At 42.2% G+C, this 19,051-nt stretch overlaps 1 protein-coding gene across 1 annotated transcript in view; it reads right to left on the bottom strand.

Annotated features, from left to right (window-relative positions):
* Positions 1-19,051, bottom strand: part of TSPAN2 (tetraspanin 2) — a 76,533-nt gene that overhangs the window by 27,853 nt on the left and 29,629 nt on the right. The window contains exons 3-6 of the mRNA XM_007948793.2: positions 9,819-9,916; positions 8,191-8,265; positions 5,911-6,009; positions 3,728-3,799 (exon numbers count right to left, since the gene is read on the bottom strand). Of these exons, the coding sequence (XP_007946984.1) occupies positions 3,728-3,799; positions 5,911-6,009; positions 8,191-8,265; positions 9,819-9,916 (344 nt within the window). The remainder of the gene's footprint in view (positions 1-3,727; positions 3,800-5,910; positions 6,010-8,190; positions 8,266-9,818; positions 9,917-19,051) is intronic.

Here is a 19,051-nt window from a genome sequence, read left to right as displayed (position 1 = left end):
CTTCCTTCCGAGGAGTGGCTGGTGGGTTTGAACCGCCAGCCTTCTGGTTAGCAGTCAAGTGCCTTAGCCACTATGCTACCAGAGCTCCCATTATTTTACTAGTTAAGCTAAACTATTGTATGGTTTTAAGAAGATAGTTTAGGTTTTAGGTTTAAAGCTTACCCCAGGGCAATAGTTTCACAGGTTCATCCAGCCTTGTGTCTCCATGGAGCCATGAGAAATTCTGAAATCCATGAGAATTTGGAATTCTGTTCTACATTTTCCCCCTGTTGATCAGGATTCTTCTATAGAATCTTTGATAAAAATGTTTGGTAATAGTAGCTGGGCACCATCTAGTTCTGGTCCCATGGCAAAGGAGGGAGTTGTTCCTGGAAGCAATTAGCCACACAGTCCCTGTCCTCCTCATAGTCCTGAGTCTCCTTTTTCCTCTGTTGCTCCAGAGGAATAGAGAGCAATTGCTGTGCCTTTGACAGCCACTTGCAAGCTTTTAAGACTCCAGACACTATGCAAGAAATGAGTAGGTAACAGAAGCACTAAACACATTATTAGGCCAATTAACTAGGATATTCCATGAAACCATAACCCTAAATAAGGAATCAAATCTCATGATCTGTTTTTTGCTTTTTGTAAATATATCTATCAAACAATTTTTGCCAAATTTTATAGGTGCACAACTTATTAACAGCAATTATAATAACTGTCTTTGCAAATCTATCCTTATCCAATATGATTTTTCCATCACTGTTAACCCCCTCCCTTCTTTCCCCTTCCTCCCACCCCTAGTAACAAATGAAAAACTTTGGTCTCTATGCATTTGCCTTTTCTAGTCTTTTTATATAAGTGAAGTCATACAATATTTATTCTTTTTTGATTGAGTTATTTCACTCAGAATAATGTAATGTCTTTCAGCTTCATCCATATTGCTGTTGTTGTTGTTATTAGGTGCCTTCAAGTCAGCTCTGACTCATAGCGACCCTACATACAACAGGATGAAACACTGCCTGGTTCTGTGCCAGCCTCACAGTCTTTGCTATACCTGAGCCCATCGTTGCAGCCACTGTGTCAATCCATCTTGTTGAAGGCCTTCCCCTTCTTCATTGGCCCTCCACTTTACCAAGCATGATATCTTTCTCCAAGGAATGGTTCCTTCTGACAACATGACCAAAGTAGATGAGATGAAGTCTGGCCATTCTCGCTTCCAAGGAGCATTCCAGCTGCACTTCTTCCAGGATGGATTTGTTAGTTCTTCTGGCAGTCCATGGTATTTTCACTGGCCAATTCTTTGAGAAGTGGATGGTCCCTTCCTTTTCCCAAGTCTGTCTTAGCCCAGAAGCTCCAATGAAACCTGTCCACCAGAGTGACCCTGCTGGTATTTGAAATACTGGTGGCATAGCCTCCAGCCTCACAGCAACACTCAATCCACCACAGTATGACAAACTGACAGATGAGTGGTGTTCATCCATATTGTAGCATGTATTAAACTTTGTTGTTCCTACTTCCTGAGTGGTATTCTATTGTCTTGCATTGACTTCCTGTCCTTGGGTTACCCCTTAAAGGACAGTGTCCTGAGCCCATCTCTTTCCTCATTCTACACATGCTCTCTGGGTATTCTTATCCACTCCTATGGCCTCAATTACCACCAATAAGCTGGGGGTTCCTACCTGCATCTTCAGCTCAGACTACTTTTAAGTCCTGCAGGCACCTCAACTGTAAACTTGACCAAAATGGAAAGTGTCATCTGCCCCCAGGATTTGTGCCTTTTCTTATATTTTCATCTCTCAGTGAGTGGAATTTCCATCCACCCAGTCATCCAAGCAGAATTCTGGAAATCTTGGCTTCCTCCCTTTCACTCCCTGTTTACACCCAGTAAGTCACCCAGACCTGTTGATTCCATCTCCTGAACAGCTCCTGAACTTATCTTTTCCTCCTCAATCCTACTGTTTATGACTTGCTTTAGCCTCTTAGCTTCTTTTACCAGGATGACCAAAGGCCTCACCTAAGTAGTCTCCATCCTTAGTCTCCAACCTCCTATTTCACTTTTCACACCTAGCAGCCTGAGTGATGGTATTGTGTGTGGCTGAGTTGATTCCAACTCATAGTAACCTCATGTGACAGAGTAGAACTACCCCATAGGGCTTCCCAGGGTATAATATTTATGGGAACAGATCTCCAAGTCTTTCTCCCATGGAGCCATTGGTGGGTTTCAACTGCTGACCTTTCACATAATCAATACTCAGCAGCCTGAGTATTCTTTCTAATATGCAAAACTGATTATTTTAATCTTGTGCTAAAGGCAATAGCTCCCCCAACCACTGGATATAAAATCATGCTTTTGCATGCCTCCCTAAAAATATCACTTACTATTCCCTTTGAATTCCCTATCTCCTGCAATCTTGGAGTTTCATACCACTATGTTTCTGTTCCTGCTGCTTTTGAAACCAAGTAAAGTAAAAACTATTTCCCCCACCTGGTACCCAGATGGGAATAGATAAGTAAACTAAATTACCCCCAACTATTAGGAGCTCTGGTAGCATAGTGCCTAAGGCACTTGACTGCTAACCAGAAGGCTGGCGGTTCAAACCCACCAGCCACTCCTCGGAAGGAAGGTTGGGCAATCCTACTTCCGTAGTGATACTGCCTCGGAAACCCAAGGAGGGGTCGCTATGAGTCCGGCCGACTCGATGGCAAACAACAACAACATTTCCTCACCCTGCACAGATGAGTATTCAGTTCCTTAAAGAACTGAATGGAAGGAAAACATTCTTTCCTGCAGGTGATAGACATGCTAAAAGTGTCTTAGAAAACAACTTGTAAATTAACTCTGGCCCACTGACATGCACAGAAGGGCAGAAAGGAACAAAAGTTAAAGGGAACAGACACTCTCTTCCCTGCCCAAGCCCCTATCAGCTGATGACAGGAAGCTGGTGTGACTCATCCGCCTCTGGGCCAATAGTCAACCATTTCACGCCCCAAATTCCTCAATCTTTTGTGAATATGCATAACCCCCTCTTCTGAAATCTACAAAAGCTCTATTTTGATGGCATCTTGGGGTGTCAGATCTGGGTACTGGCCCTACTCCTTGCATTGCTGCATCGCAATAAATAATTTTCTCTCTTCTTAGTCTTGGTGTGTAAACTGTTTTGGCCTGACTGTGCACTGGGCAGGGACCGCATTTGGTCCTATAACACTTTCTGGGCCCAGAATGACTTTCCCTTATCAAAATTCAGTTCAAGGATCCCCTCTGTGTAAAGCCTGTTCATTGTGTTTCCACTGAACTCTGTACAGACTTCTGTCATATCACTATCTCCCTTGACTAGTCTGTGAGGCTGCTGAGGGCAGAAACCATGTCTTTTGCATCTTTGAGTTCCCAGAAACCAGCATAGTGCCTGGCACACAGTACTTAACAAGTAAAGCATTTATCAGTGTTGTGACTCATGGAGTGGTGTCAGGCAACATTCTCAGTGTGTATACCTCTGGCCCTGCTGAGTTTAATTAATGTCGTAAATACTTCACATTATTACTAGCAAGTCAGCCTCACATCAACCCCATCAAAGGGTTCTGGGAGACCATGACTCAGCATTACTTTGCTTATTTTACATAAATAAAGCCAAGGCATAGAGACACCTGAAATTTCAGAGGTAGGACTTAACCCTCCCTCCCTCCACCTCTGAGGGCAAGTACTATTTTACATTACAGGTAGGATGGGCATCCTGGTGGAGAAGCTTACCTTGTGTCCTAGAAGCTCCTTTGGGCATGTGGGCTGGACGCGTTCAGAGCTTTCTTTTCCACAGCATTGAAACTAGAGTCAGAAAAGAGAGCTTAGCACCTGGGAAGAAGAACAACAACTACAAACCTGGTGATTACTGCCAACGACTAAGATGGCTGTGGTAACAAAGGGGCATGAAGGCTAGTCTGTGCAACACAAACTGGCATTTCTGGAAAAAGAGTGAACAATCACATAATTGTGTTGGCAAAACAAGAAAATGACTTCTCTAAAGTTGTCTGAATTTTATGATAGGAAGTGACTCAAGGCAACCCAAATGTGGCAGGAAGCTAATTAATTGTTGGTATAAATTGCTGCTTTTTAGACAGGAGTCGGGGCCTTTAGATCCTTTCTTTCCTGACTGGTAGTAATTTAACCCTGCTGGGTAGCTAAAGTTTATGAGCTTCAGGAAGGGCTCATTAACTGGGGACAGAGTGGGAAGGAGAAATGGCCACAGTAATCCCCAGGGTCAGGAGACCAGAGCTTGAAGACTGGCCAACAAACAGGTGTGATGCCTTGGGGATGGCCCTTTAAACACAAAGGAAATTGTGTGCTGCTTGATGCCCCTGGGGCAGCTGAGGCTAAACAATGTAAATACTTGGCAGCTAATACTTGGCTTTTCCAAGACGTTCCTGTCACAAAGAGCTCAGATACCTGAAAACACTTGGCCCAGGAATACATTACTTCTCCGTGTCACAAAAAGCAAACAAAATCCACTGTCCTCACAAAAAGCAAACAAAATCCACTGTCCTCCAGTTGGTTCTGATTCGTAGTGACACTATAGGACAGAGTAGAACTGCTCCACAGGGTTTCTAAGGCTGTAAATCTTAACAGGAACAGATTATCACATCTTTCTCCCAGATAGTAGCTGGTGGGTTTGAACTGCTGACCTTTTAGTTAGCAGCTGAGAGCTTTAACCACAATGCTATCAGGGCTCAATATAACAGTGTTGAAGAAATCATACATCCCTGACCTTGCCCATCTCCTCTGAAAGCCTACCTTGACTAACTGTGCAGAGCAACAGCATATTCCCACAGAATATTGGAGAAGGGAGCATGGCTATCGCACACAATTCTTCATTTTACAGAACAGGGAGCTGAGTATCAGGGAGGCTAAGTAACTAGCTAGAAGTCACAAAAGTGTTCAGTGGCAGAACCACCCACCACTAGAAATGAGCTTTTCTGACATGAAGGGCACAGTTGTTTGTGTTATACCACAGTGCTACACCAGAGAACCTGGTGTTTGTCAAAGAGAGAAATTGATAGCACATATCTTGCTTTGATTTTGGGGTTTTCTTATACACAAAACCAAATACTCACTTTAAAGAAATCCCTGATCAAAATTAATCTGCCAGTGGCTTTTCTTTCATTCTAAATTGCAAATCCTTTCTTTCCTGCTTGAAACTAGCCTCATTGAATTTGAATTTCAAAAGATATGGCTGCAGTCAGAGACCATCTTGGGGCCTGATACCAGGGGGAGGGTAGAGTTCAATCAATCATGGTAAGATTAGCCACAGGAGCTCTGGTAGCCTAGTGCCTAAGGCACTTGACTGCTAACTAGAAAGTTGGCGGTTCAAACCCACCAGCCACTCCTCGGAAGGAAGGTTGGGCAATCTATTTCCCTAGTGATACTGCCTTGGAAACCCAAGGAGGGGTCACTATGAGTCTCACTGGCACATAACAACAACAAGATTAGCCAATGGTTGATCTTCTATATTTCTCTCTCCTCTTCTTTTTATAAGCCTCATTGTATCTCGTTTCTTTGAGCCATTTGCTTTTTCTGGAATCAAAATGTTCTCCCTATACACGTATAGACTAACCGCTCAGCATAAACCTGATGCTCAAATTTTTATGGCTTTTGATTATTTTGTAACATATTTGTGTAGGCTGCTTTCTCTGTGTTCTTCTTTGTTCTCGTTTATCTTTTTTGGGCACGTATCCTGACTTTCTCTTGTGAATTCTGTGTGCTGGGCTTCTCTGTCCTCGAGGGTTCCATACCTAACGCGTATCATGCTTCTCATAAGGGCTAAATTATAAAGCACTGCTTGGCTCAACTGAATTTATTTCTATTCTTAATCAAGGTGATTAGAGAGAACCTTGCATAATCTTTAGAAGATATAATTTTAAGAAAGAAGTGCAGTTACTTACTGTTGAATGGAAGGTAATGAGAGTCCCATTTCCCTTTCCCCTGTCTTTAAGGTAATCATTATAAGCCTCTTCATACATGGTCTGAATATGACGTATAGCCTGAAAAAAACCAGTTAAATGGAAGGGACAATGAGTGGGGCATTTTAAATGTTCTTCTTCATCAAGGAAAATTTCCTCTTTCACACACTTTAAAAATTCTGTCTTCCCATATTATTTATCTATATTTTAAGGGAATTCTGCATATATATAAGAGGTTACAGATTCTGGAGTATCTAAAGTCTTTTGAAGATGGAAGAATGACTAGACAAGAACAGACTCCTATGGACTAGACAAATTTCTTAGAGTGGAAGTTCCCAAAACTGTTCGGGTATCAGGTTTCATTGGAACCTAGATTCTTGCCCTCCTCCCACAGGTGATTTGGTTGGATAACCAGGATTGGGTCCCATGTCTTGTTGGTACTCCACTGGTTAAAAGTACTCACATTTTTTCATGACATGGTTTAAAATGTGTTCATCACTAAGAAAAATGTTTCTACATTGAAATATCACATAAAGCTTATTAAATACTTTTTATAGTGTAAAGGCTTGTGATCCTCAAAAAGTCATAAGATCCAATTCTACCTCTATATGGAGTTGAACTTAAACTAATCTATAAATATAACTAGCTACTTAAGAAAAATTCCAAAGGAAGTGACATTTACTTATTCTATATTTTTACCATTTTCTTTTTCTAATCTAAAATAAGTTCATAAACACAATATTCGTGGCACATGAATTTATCTGAAATACAGTAAACTTAGGAGTCCATTCTTCTTCCTTTTCCCAGTGTGTTTTACCCATGGAAGAATGCCACTCCTTCTGTGGGTTCTCCTAAGAACCTATTCTGGACACCTACCATCCAGGTGTTCTGGACACCTACCATCCAGGTAGCAAATTTAAACCACCCAGCCCATAATAGGTCAGGCTTTTTTCTTTGAGGACAATGCAGTCTCTGCCTAGGCCAATTTTTTTTTTTTTTTTGTGTGTGTGTGTGTGTGTGTGATTTGGGTGAAAGTTTACAGAGCAAATTCATTTTCCATACAACAGTTCATACACATTTTGTTTCATGACATTAACTGCAATTCTCCACAATCTAACAGCTCTCTTCCCGCTTCCTCCCTGTAGTTACCTCTTTCCTGTGTCCTTCTATGCATTCTTGCTCCTTGAGCTATCTCCCTGTGCAGATACTGCCCTTCTGTTCTTCCATGATTGATCATCCTAAGAGTATATTTACCTTATGTAAATATTCTCCCCTTATGCCTGTCTATTGTTTGGATGGAAACTATAGGAGTGAGTTCAATTCCAGACCTGAAGGGTAACTAGGGACCATAGTCTTGAAGGTCCCGCAGGCTCTATCAGACCAGTAAACCTAGTCTTTTTTTTTTTTTTTTTTTTTATGATTTTGAGTTTTGTTCCACATTGTTCTCCCACTCTATCCAGGATTTCCTGCACTGATCCCTCTCCAAGCGGTGGACAATGGTAGCTGGGCACCATCTAGTTCTTCTGGCCTCATGGTCATATAGACTGAGGTTCACATAGTCTATTAGTTCCTTAGATTAATTGTTTCCATGTGTTTTTGGTTTTCTTCATTCTTCTTTGCTCTGGACAAGGAGAGACCCATTGTTGCATCTAGATGGTAATTTGTAAGCTTTTGAGACCCCAGTCGCTACTCATCAAAGTAGGAGGTAGAACAATGTTTTTGTGTAGTGTTATGCCAATTGAGCCTGATGACCCCTGTGACCATGGTCCCGAGACCACAGATCCAACAACTCACTCTTTCAGGATGATTGGCTGTGGCTAAGAAGTTATCATAACTTTGCCTCTTGTTAGTTCTATTGTCTAGGCCAATTCTTAAGGATAAATGACAGTCTAACTCTAACAAGGGATGAGAATGTATATTCTTCCTCAGGTCTCCAATCTAACCACTTTCAAATTGGGCTCAGTCTCATACTTGAGATCCTGATTATTATTATTATTTAGATCCTAGATCCTTTTATAAATTTAATGAAAACTACAGACTATTTCCCTAGAAACATATGCACATGCATAAGCACACACATTCATAGAAACATATGCTCAGTTCAGTCCATTATTTATAGGTCAAGAAGGTTTGCTTAAACTATAATTTTGGTAATTATTTGGTTTCTTAATATATTGTGCGTATTGATATTCTCATATCCTTCACTATAAAGTGAACACATTAACCATCATATAGAAAACATTGTAAGCCATTTTTACTTACCACACCCTTGCCTATAAAAGCAAACACTCCAGTGGTTACTTCAGCAGCAAATATCACCAGTAGGCAGGTGAAAAACTGCAGAGGAGAGAAAACACTAACTTCATTAATTCAGTACCTTTTCAATGTAATTAGGTTATTTGATTCTAGTTCTATTTGAAAAACATTAAGCAAAGCTGTTAGTTTAGTTGATTCACGGGAAACATATGCCTCCTCAGTCCCTTTTATGTGACAACTGAGTCACTTTCTTATAGTTTGTTCATTCATTCATGAATTTGTTGATTCAGCAATTGTTTAAGGAGCAGCTATTCTGTGTTAGGTACTGTCTTTCGTGCTGAATGTACAGTGGTGAACAAGATAAGATCCCAATATCTGTGCTCACAGGGACATTATATCAGAGGAGAGAAGGTGTGATAAATAAAACAATAAAAAAGCAAATACAATAATTTCAGTTAGTAATTTAGAAATCCCCGAACCTATGACAGTACCTGACACCTATGTGATCAATAAATATTTGATGAACAAATTAAGCTCTATTAAGAATATAAAATAGGGTCAGGAGACAGGGAATGAGTGGTAGGGCCTAAGCTTGGGGAGGACTACATGGTCCAGAAAGACAGCCTATTGGAGGAGGTGGTACTTTTGGGAATGGAAGTGGGAGTGCAAGTGAGGGGGATGCCCCTCTGTTCAGGCCTCTTGAGTCTGCTCTGGTCAAACCAAGTTCAGTGAGAACCAGAACAGATAGACATCAACAAGGGAAAGAGAAAAAGAATGGAGGGTTGAGGAGATGACTTAGGAATTTTACACAGCAAGAGATCACAAATAAGCAGCCACAGTTGAAAAATCCAGAGATTGCAATGAGCAATGAGAGGCTGCCTAATAAAATTGCTGTCCTGACTTCCCCTGGAGAAACACAAAAATCTCTCTTTTCCTGTCCCTCTCCTTTCTTCTTAGGCCACATTAGAGGTGCAGCAGTTATTTGAAATTACTTGATTTTTTTTTTTTTTCAGAAAAAAGTAGCTGCTCATTAAAATATGCCACAAAATGGATGTCTGGTTAAGTTATTCACCTCAAACAGAAGTGCTTTTCTTGTAGAAAACAGCACTTCCCAGGCTATGGGAATATTTTAGCTGCCTCACCCACCTTGAAATATTATTTTGTGAAGAAAAATCATAATAAAAAAAAAAAACACTGCCATCGAGTCGATTCTAACTCATAGTGATCCTTTAAGGCAGAGTAGAACTGCCCCCTGTGGGCAGTTTCGAAGGCTGTAAATCTTTATGGAAGCAGACTGCCTCAACTTTCTTCCATGGAGTGGCTGGTGGGTGTGAACTGCTGACCTTTTGGTTAGCAGCCAAGCACAATCATAATAATCTTTTATAATTCTTAGGTATTTTTCTTCCCAAAACATCTTCACACTAATACTCATTTATTTTCACACTTTCCACATGAGGCAAGGATAAAGATAATATTATTCTTATGCAAGACATGGAGAAACTGAGACGCAGGGTGAGGGAGTGAATTGCCAAGGTCTCAGTGGGTCTGTGGAAGAGTTGAGGCTGGAGGCCAGATGTCTGGACTCCCTTCAGACCAAATCCCTTGCCACTCCCCCAACCCCTGACACCACTTACTGATCCGAGCACACACTGGGACTCCCGCATGGCTCCACAGCATCCAAAGAACCCCACGGCCATCATCAGGGCTCCGGCTCCAACCAGCACATATAGCCCTGTGGGAAGAGGTCAGAGGAGATGCTTCCAACTCCAAGCCCGACTAGAGAAAGGCCGTCTCTGGTCTCTCTTCCCTGAGGGCGAGCGCTAACAGCACTGCCTTCTACACAGCCTGGCAAGATTTTAGGGGTATCATGGCATTTAATTGATAATAATATCAAATGGTAACACTTCATACACATTAGCTAAGCACTTCATATACATTAGCTAACTTAACCAATGAGGTAGGGCTACTATTATCCCCATTTCACAGAGAAGAAAACCAAAGCTTACAAAGGTGAAGAAACCAGCTCAAGGCCTCATGTCACAACCAGGAAATGATGGGGCCAGGACTGGAAACAATGTCTGTCTGTCTGACTCCTAAGTCTCATGCTCTTCATTATGACAGTATGCCTTCTATATGGCAAACATTTTACAGTTAAGATTTCTACCACTTATAACGTACTACTATTATTTGCATGAATGGATAAATTTGCATCCAGGGATGGTTACAAGCTAGGATTTGAGCTGGGGGACAAGTCATGGCTTTTACTGAACCCTTCTGGTTCCCATGAACCTATGGCATTAATGGCTGTCTCACCTCATGAGAAGCCAGGAGTGTCTGGGAGGGAAAAGGGGTGATGATCTGCCCAGGTATAGATATGGAAGCAGGGGGTGCATGGGATAGAAAGAGGGCTTTTGGTTCAGGCCATAACAGGAGGTTATGAGTATGTGTTACAAGAAACTACCCAATGAGGGCAGCAGATAAGCTAATATATACTGAATATTGTTATTAACATAACATTAGCTACATTTATTGAGGGCTTATTTTATTCTAAACACCTAACACATAAAGATTAATTTAATCATCATGACCAGCCTGTAAAGTAGGTATTATTATTATCTCCATTTTATAGACCTAGGCACCAAAAGGCTAAGAAATTTGCCTGAAATCACTGAGCTGGTGCTTGGCAGACCTGGCATAAAAATATCCATCTGACTGTAACCGTTACTAAAGCTGACTCATAACCATCACTCTACCCTGCCTCTCTAGCAATATTAAGCCATGCTATGCTATGAGTCTATTCTAACTGATAGCAACCTTATAGGATAGAGTAGAATTGCCCCATAGGGTTTCCAAGGCTGTATATCTTTACAGAAGCCGATTGCCATATCTTTCTCCCATGAAACAGATAATGGGTTCCAACCACCAACCTTTCAGTTAGCAGCTGAGTGCTTAACCACTGTGCCACCAGGGCTCCTTCTAGCAACATTCAAACCCAAAAAACCCACTGCCATCAAGTTGATTCAAATCATAGCAACCAAACGGGACAGAATAGAACTGTCTCTTAGGGTTCCCAAAGCTGAAAATCTACCGGAGCAGACTGCCTCATCTTTCTTCCCTCAAGAGGCTGATGGGTTCAAATCTCTAACCTTTGGTTACCAGGCGAATGCTTTAACCAGAGCTCCTTCTTAGCAACACTAGCAACCTTAACTTACTACTAAGTCAAGGTACATGGAACAGTTGTTCTCACAGAGAAAGAAGAGGGCAGAAGTGTTCTTGTTCTGAGAGCAATAAAGCCTAGCCTTTCTGTATTTCCTTTTCTGATCCTGAGATAAGTTAGAACACAATATGGGACCTGGTACTTGACTTGCTGCGAAGAATGCTAGTTGTATTTTATTCCTATGAGTCACCTGGAAACCACTCCCATTCTCCGGAGAGGGTGGGGAGCTGGTGTCCCACCTCTGTGAGGAAATCGTGTAGTCCAGCACTCAGGGTGCTTCCTGGGGCCCCTCTGGGCTGCTAAATGCGGTTTGTGGGCAGATCTATGTGCTCACTGACACCGAAGAGGCCAGCAAGTGAGGCTGCTCAGCTTCCTGCATGGTGAGGCCTGGTCTCACAGGAGCCTTGCTCAGGGATAGGCGAAGTCCTGCTGTCCCAGCTCTGCCACTTCCTCCCTTTTGCTTTTCTCTTAAACAATAATTTCATGGGGTATGGATGTAATAATGAGAAAAATGACACCATACCAAAAAGAATACTATTATTTGACTCTACTGTCTGAAAACCCTATTGTTTTTCTTTTTTTTTTAAATTTCAATACTCTCTCACTTTTATCATCTTACTGGCTCCTCAAAACAGCCCCATTAGGTAAATTAGGCAAATGTTGTTATTTCTGTTTTACAAATGGGGCTCAGAGATGGAAAATGGAAGAGACACATAGGATGTAGCCTTGGTTACCACACCATACATTTTCTATTGGACCACCTGGCTGAAACACATTATCCAGTGGTCTCATAGAATGTTTTGTGTGTAACCACCTTATTATATCGATTTTCTGCTTAAGATGTTCATTGTCTTCTCATTGCTACATGATACATCCTACACATTCTGCAGAAAGTCACAGTCTTGTGTTACTCGAGGTACCAGTCTCTCCTACACTCCAGCCACATGGGAATTCACCATGACCTAAACATGACTTACTCTTTTCCATTTTGTGCTTTTGCAGGTTCTCATATCTGTCTCTCTCTATAGATGTTAGGAATTCCTTGAGTGGTACAAATGATTAAATGCTCGACTACTAATAAAAACGTTGGCAGTTGGAACTCACCCTGAGAAGCCTTGGAAGAAAGGCCTCGAGATCTGCTTCTGAAGGGTCACAGCCTTGAAAACCCTTTGGAACAGTTCTACTCTTCAATACGTGGGGTCACCATGAGTTGGAACTCATTTGACACCTGGTCTAGTTTTTGGGTAGATGTTGAGTCTTCAAACAAATCTTATTCATCCTATCTAAAATATACACAGCACAAGGCAGGATTCGTAATAAGTATTTGTTGGATAAATGATTCACAGAATGAATCAGGCTCATTGCTAGCACTGTATCAGCCAGTCTTCTGTTGTGACCCACAAGGTTTTCACTGGCTAATTTTTGGAAGTAAATGTTCCTAGTTCATCTTAGTTTGGAAGCTCCACTGAGAGTTGTTCATTATGGGTGATTTGAAATGCTGGCGGCACAGCTTCTAGCACCATAGTAACACACAAGCCACCACAGTATGACAAACTGACTGATGAGTGGTGGATGGTGGTTTTACACCCTGAGAAAAGGCTCCTGAGAAAGTCTGGAATATAGGAAAGAGTGGTACATCTGGCAAGCTGGTGGCCCAGTGGGCAGAGAGGCACAGGAATCTGTGAACAAGTATGTTCAAGCTTTCAGGCAACACTCTTTGCTCATAGCCCTTCTAAAATAATGAACTCTTCAAGAAAATCTGCTTATTTGTACAATGTTCCATTCTGAGCTAATCAGAACCCCAGAACTCAATACACACTGAAACTGCCCCAGACACTTTAACTCCAGAGGTTTATTCCCAACAAAGCTCCATCCCTCTGATATGTATGTGTGGGCCCTGAGACTCAGTCCAATTCCAAAGAAGCACTGCTTGTTGGGGCTAAAGGGAAAATCAAAAGAAATTTGACAAGTTGCAAAATTTCTTGAGCCTACTGAGTCTACTGGTAGCATAGTGGCTAAGTCACTTGCCTGCTAACCAGACGGCTGGCGGTACAAACCCACCAGCCACTCCTCAGAAGGAAGGTTGGGCAATCCTACTTCCGTAGTGATACTGCCTCGAAAACCCAAGGAGGGGTCGCTATGAGTCGGGGCCGACTCGACGGCACATAACAACAACAACAACAACAACTGAGTCTACTCAGAAGGAAGGTTGGGCGATCTACTTCCGTTGTGATATCGCCTTGGAAACTCAAGGAGGGGTCGCTATGAGTCAGGTCCGACTCGACGGCACATAACAACAAGAACAACAACTGAGTCTAGTTGCAAATCTGACTGTAATACTTTGCACACCTGAAGGCCACCTGTGGATTTCAAAAGGATTTTATCCTTTTTAATGTCTGGTCCTCAAAAACTAGCTGTTGAGTAAACACTTAACAGTCTCATTTTAATTCTGAGATTGGTTCTATAGAACTCTCTCCCCTCTGCAGCAGCGTGTGTGACAAATGCATGACCTATTTGCCAAATTCCTCATGCTTTCTAAGCTCTAGTTGCCTTGAATTGAAAAAAGAATATACTTTGAGATTGCAATTTCATCATAAAAAGCTTGGCCTTGCAATGCCAATGACATGCGACCAACAAGAGTTTTTCCTAGGACACCTTCTTTCCTGACAATTCTATCACTTCTCTCTTAGATTTCAGACAGTTCTTTGTAAGCTAGAAGCATCATTTGAATTGACATAAAAGGAGAGAATGACCTCTTAAAAGCTTTGCAAGCATAAACTCACTTAAAAATACTCTCCTCCCTTTTGTTGTTGTTAGGTACTGTTGAGTTGGTTCCAACTCATAGCGACCCTATGTACAGAGCAAAACATCACCCAGTCTTGCACCTTCCTCACGATTGTTGCCAATCTTGAGGCCATCACAGCCACTGTGTCAATCCATTCATTAAGGGTCCTCCTTTTTTTTTGCTGACCCTCTACTTTACGATGAGTCCCTTCTGGCAACATAACCAAAGTACAAGGGATGAAGTCTGGCCATTCTCACTTCAAAGGAGCATTCTGGCTGCACTTCTTCTAAGACAGATTTGTTCATTCTTCTAGGAGTCCATCATACATTCAATATTCTTCGCCAATACCACAATTCAAATGCATTGATTTTTCTATGGTCTTCTTTATTCATTGTCCAGTTCTCATATGTATATGCAGCTTGAAAATACTGTGGCTTGGGTCAGACACACCTTAGTTCTCAAAGTGACATCTTTGCTCTTTAACACTTTGAAGAAGTCTTTTGCAGTAGATTTGCCCAAAGTAATACACTGTTTGATTTCCTGACTGCTGCTTCCATGGATATTGGCATGGTCACTAACTTTAGTGGCTTTTTTGGCAGCAAATGGTTTTATATAACCTACTAATGACCCTCTTTCATTTAAAAACATTTTGTGCCTCTGCAACTCTCCTTCCTTCCCAGCTTCCCCAGGGATACTGCCTCAGAAACCCAAGAAGGGGTCGCTATGTGCTGGATCCAACTTGACGGCAGTTTTTTTTTTTTTTTTTTTTAAATTTGTTTTTTTGGTTAGTTAACAAGTGGTTAAGGCATTTGACTGCTAACCAAAAGGTCAGTGGGTTGAACTCACCAGCCACTCCATGAAAGAAAGATGAGGCAGTCTGCTTCTGTAAAGATTTACAGCCTTGGAAACCCATTTGGGGTCACTATGAATCAGAATTGACTTGATGGGCAGTGAGTTTGGTTTGGAGTTTCAGTACTAAGTGCTTAACATGTATTAAGTTACAGAGTCACTCAACACTAATAGTGGTATCCACCACTTACTGGTGGCTCAGCCTGCTCTGTGTGACATTTGTACTGTCCACTTGACATATATTAGCTCAAGAACCTGCCGATTGAGAAGTCTTAATGTTATAAAGTATTCTTTCATTCTGACTAAATGACATTTAAACTACTCCTTTATCTTTTCTTCCTACATCCTCACATGTAATTATGCCTCTCACAGACTAATCCCTTCCTCAGCATGCCCTCAATGTAATTAAAAGAGCTAATATTTATTGAGGGCTCACTACACAACAGGTACTGTGCTTAAGCATGTTAATGTGTTAAGTCATCTAATACACTAACCTTAGTGAGAGACAATGGTGGTTCAGTGGTAGAATTTTTGCTTTTCATGTGGAAACTCGGGTTCAATTCTGGCCACTGAACTTTATGTGCAGCCACCACCCATCTGTCAGTGAAGGCTTGTGTGTTGCTATACTGCTAAACAAGTTCCAGTGGAGCTTCTAGACTAAGACAGAGTAGAAAGTAAGGCCTGGAAATTTACTTCCCAAAATCAGCCAATGTAAATCCTATGGATCACAATGGTCCAAACTGTAACTGATCATGAAGATGGCACAGGACTGGTCAGTGTTTTGGTCCATTGTGCATGTGGACCACCATGAGTTGAAGCCAACTCCGTAGCAGCTAACAACAACAACATGAGGTAGCTAGTATTAGTATCCATATTTCACAGCTGAGGAATTTGAGACACAGAGAAATTAATTTACCTTAAGATTGCATAGCTAATGAGTGGCAAGAAATTAATTTACCTTAAGATTGCATAGCTAATGAGTGGCAAACTTGTAATTAAACTCAGGAGGGCTGCTCCAAAATGCATATCCTTAATTCCTAAGCTACAGTTTAGGTGAGACTCAGAAACACAATTACTCTTTTGGTTAGAAATCTGTTAAGTTTGCAATTTTATAATGGAAGGAGGGCAGTAGCCTTCTTTTTCTTCATTCTTGACAAAAGTGCTTTTGAGAGGTCTAGAATTTATGATCCCTGGGTTTTTCTCTGAAACTACATGGTCAGGAGCCAGAAATCCAAGTTTGCCAACTATGGCTTTAGGTAACTCCTCTTATTTCTCAATCTGATTATCTAATCTACCTTCTTGTAAAAATGCTTTGCAGAAATTGCCTCAACAGTATAAGCTACAGCACAGCTCTGCCAGCCAGCTACCATGACTTTTAGGTACAAATGAAAACTAAGAATTAAAAAAAATATTACCAGTGAGTCAGAGTCTTTAAAAAGGCAAGTCAGCCCCGTTTAATGCTCAGCACAGGAATTTTTCTTGACACAGAACTTCCAGCCACAGTCGAAGCCAGGGTCCGGCACTCTGAATTTAACAGGGAGAGTCAGCTGCAATCCGGAGATTGATCCTGGAGAGCCAAGTGGTTCCTGTTTGTGTGGGCAACCCTTTCACGGAGAAAACCCGCTAATATCCTCTGCTCACAGACATGACCTCATGTGCTCAAGCACACACTGTCTCTACAGCTTTCCAAGGCTGAGGGGATGGTTCCCCACCCTGCTCTCCTAGGAAGAAGACCCTTGGGGGCATCTCTCTGTCCAAGAGACAGCCCCAGAGGCCAGGGAGTCAGATGGGGAGGTCGGAGAGTTTGGAAGACTGGGGGCTTCTCCCAGAAGTCATTGCAACAGACTAAAAGGCGAAGGGTCTTGGAAACCCAAGTTGCTTGCTGCCAGTTCTGTTCTTACCAGAGTTCTTCCTTCTCCGCATTAGTAACCAGTGGACACAGAGACCCTGGATCGACCTCCAGGCCTTGACTGAAATCAGGGGTCCTTCAAGAGATGACAGGCAGCAGTCAGTCTGACTATGCTCTTTCCCTGTCCTTGTTTTCCATAATCTTCCACAGCTGGACTCCCCCCTCCCTGTTCTTGGATATACAGCTTTGAAGTTAAGTCTGGATCTTTATCACAGGAAGGGAGCCTCTCTCCATCACCAAGGAGGAAGAACCAAGGACCCCAGACAGGAAAGCATTCCTAGAAGATGGAACAATTTCTCCTTGAAACTTTGTCAGTCAGCTACCCAAGGAGCAGGGAGCTAGACAACATGGCTTCTGAGATTCCTCTCAGAGGCAGAACTCTTGGGTTGTGAGGCCTTGTTTCTTTAAGAGCCACTTGCATGTGCCAAGCTTGTTCACACATACTCTAACAAAAGGATGATAAGAGCTTAAAGGGCTGATTGCTCTGGAACCAATTCTGAAAAGAATATACTCATAAACATCAGTGCCCTGTCACATGAAGTGATATTTTCCAAAAACTGGGCCGACATTTTTAGAGTACTATTACCTCATCCTGTTTGCTATGCAAGTCCATAAATGGTATCCTAGTGTAGTTCTCAGGGAGCTCTGGTAGCATAGTGCCAAGGCACTTGACTGCTAACCAGGAGGCTGGCGGTTCAAACCCACCAACCACTCCTCGGAAGGAAGGTTGGGCAATCCTACTTCTGTAGTGATAACTGCCTCGGAAACCCAAGGAGGGGTCACTAGGAGTCGGGGCCGACTCGATGGCAAATAACAACAACAACAACAGTGTAGTTCTCATCTCATTTTATTGCTAGTGAGCAGGTACCTCTCTTATTTGGAAAAGAATTTATTGGGAAAAGAAATACCAATCTCTGTGAACATATATATTGCTATTTTTATTCATATTCACTTCTCTGAAGTGGAGAAAAGGTCCCTGACCTCACAGGGAGCTTTTCTTGCTGCCTCTATACAGCAAGGAAGCGAGGCAGCCCAGGGAACAGAGCACTCACAGGTCCAGGTGTCAGCAGACCTGGGCTGAGGACCACCTCTGAGGGGCTGGGAAACCACCACTGACTGCCAGACCTTGTCACTTAACCTTGTGATCTTGAATTTCCTTAACTTGCCTACTGATAAGTTTCTATGATAACGTCACCAGATTTGGAGCACTGGCCATGAGCATCTTTTCCACCAACCACTCCAGGGATGACTTGAAGAGGGGAGATGTGGCCAGTGAAGAAGAACTAAGGGTGAGGAAACTCATATCCATGCCCCAGGCCACCAAGAACAAGCAGGAAGGAGTCAGGCTCTGTTGTATGCACTTATATTTTTCTCTACCCAGAATTCACTTCCTTTTTTTCTCCATTGGAGAAATGAATGAACCTCCACTCTCAGTCCATATGGTTTGAATGGGGCTGAAAACTCCAAGGTAGGCATGTAGCCCAGGCTCAGGCCAACAAGCCATTCCCAAGAAGCTAGTCACAATGACTGGTTCAGGATGGGCACTGGAACCAATATTGCCAATGTGAGTTAGGCTTGGCACTTTAGAAGGACTTGTTGGAATGAAAAAAGTGCATTCCTCTTCTGAGTTTACTTCAGAGGATGTAGCAGAGCCACTGGCAACCATTTTGTCATGTGGAAAGAAAACCTGCCCAAGAATGGGGCCAGAGGAAGCAGAGCCAAGTGATGGCTACAAACTGCATTCTGATCATATCATCTGAGTCCCTGAGACTAGTCCTAATACTAGACTTTTCAGTTACAGGAACAATTTTTTTTTTTCCCTCAAGATAGTTTGAGTCAGGTTTCTGTGACTTGCAATTAAGAGTCTTGACAGATATGTCTATAAAGATAGGGCATGATAACTCATTCCTCAATCTCAGGCAGTGCATGTTGCTTTGCTTTGGATTAGAAAACAGAATCAGGAATTAGAGTTAGTTCACCCTCCTACTCTACATGTTGTTGTTGTTATGTGACCCAACTCATAGCGACCCCTCCTTGGGTTTCTGAGGCAGTATCACTATGGAAGTAGATTGCCCAACCTTCCTTCTGAGGAGTGGCTGGTGGGTTT

This window comes from Orycteropus afer, unplaced genomic scaffold, assembly GCF_000298275.1.
Source record: "Orycteropus afer afer isolate SDZICR_OR568_19922 unplaced genomic scaffold, OryAfe1.0 scaffold00010, whole genome shotgun sequence".
NCBI lineage: Eukaryota > Metazoa > Chordata > Mammalia > Tubulidentata > Orycteropodidae > Orycteropus > Orycteropus afer.
This window is presented reverse-complemented; position numbering and strand designations above follow the sequence as displayed.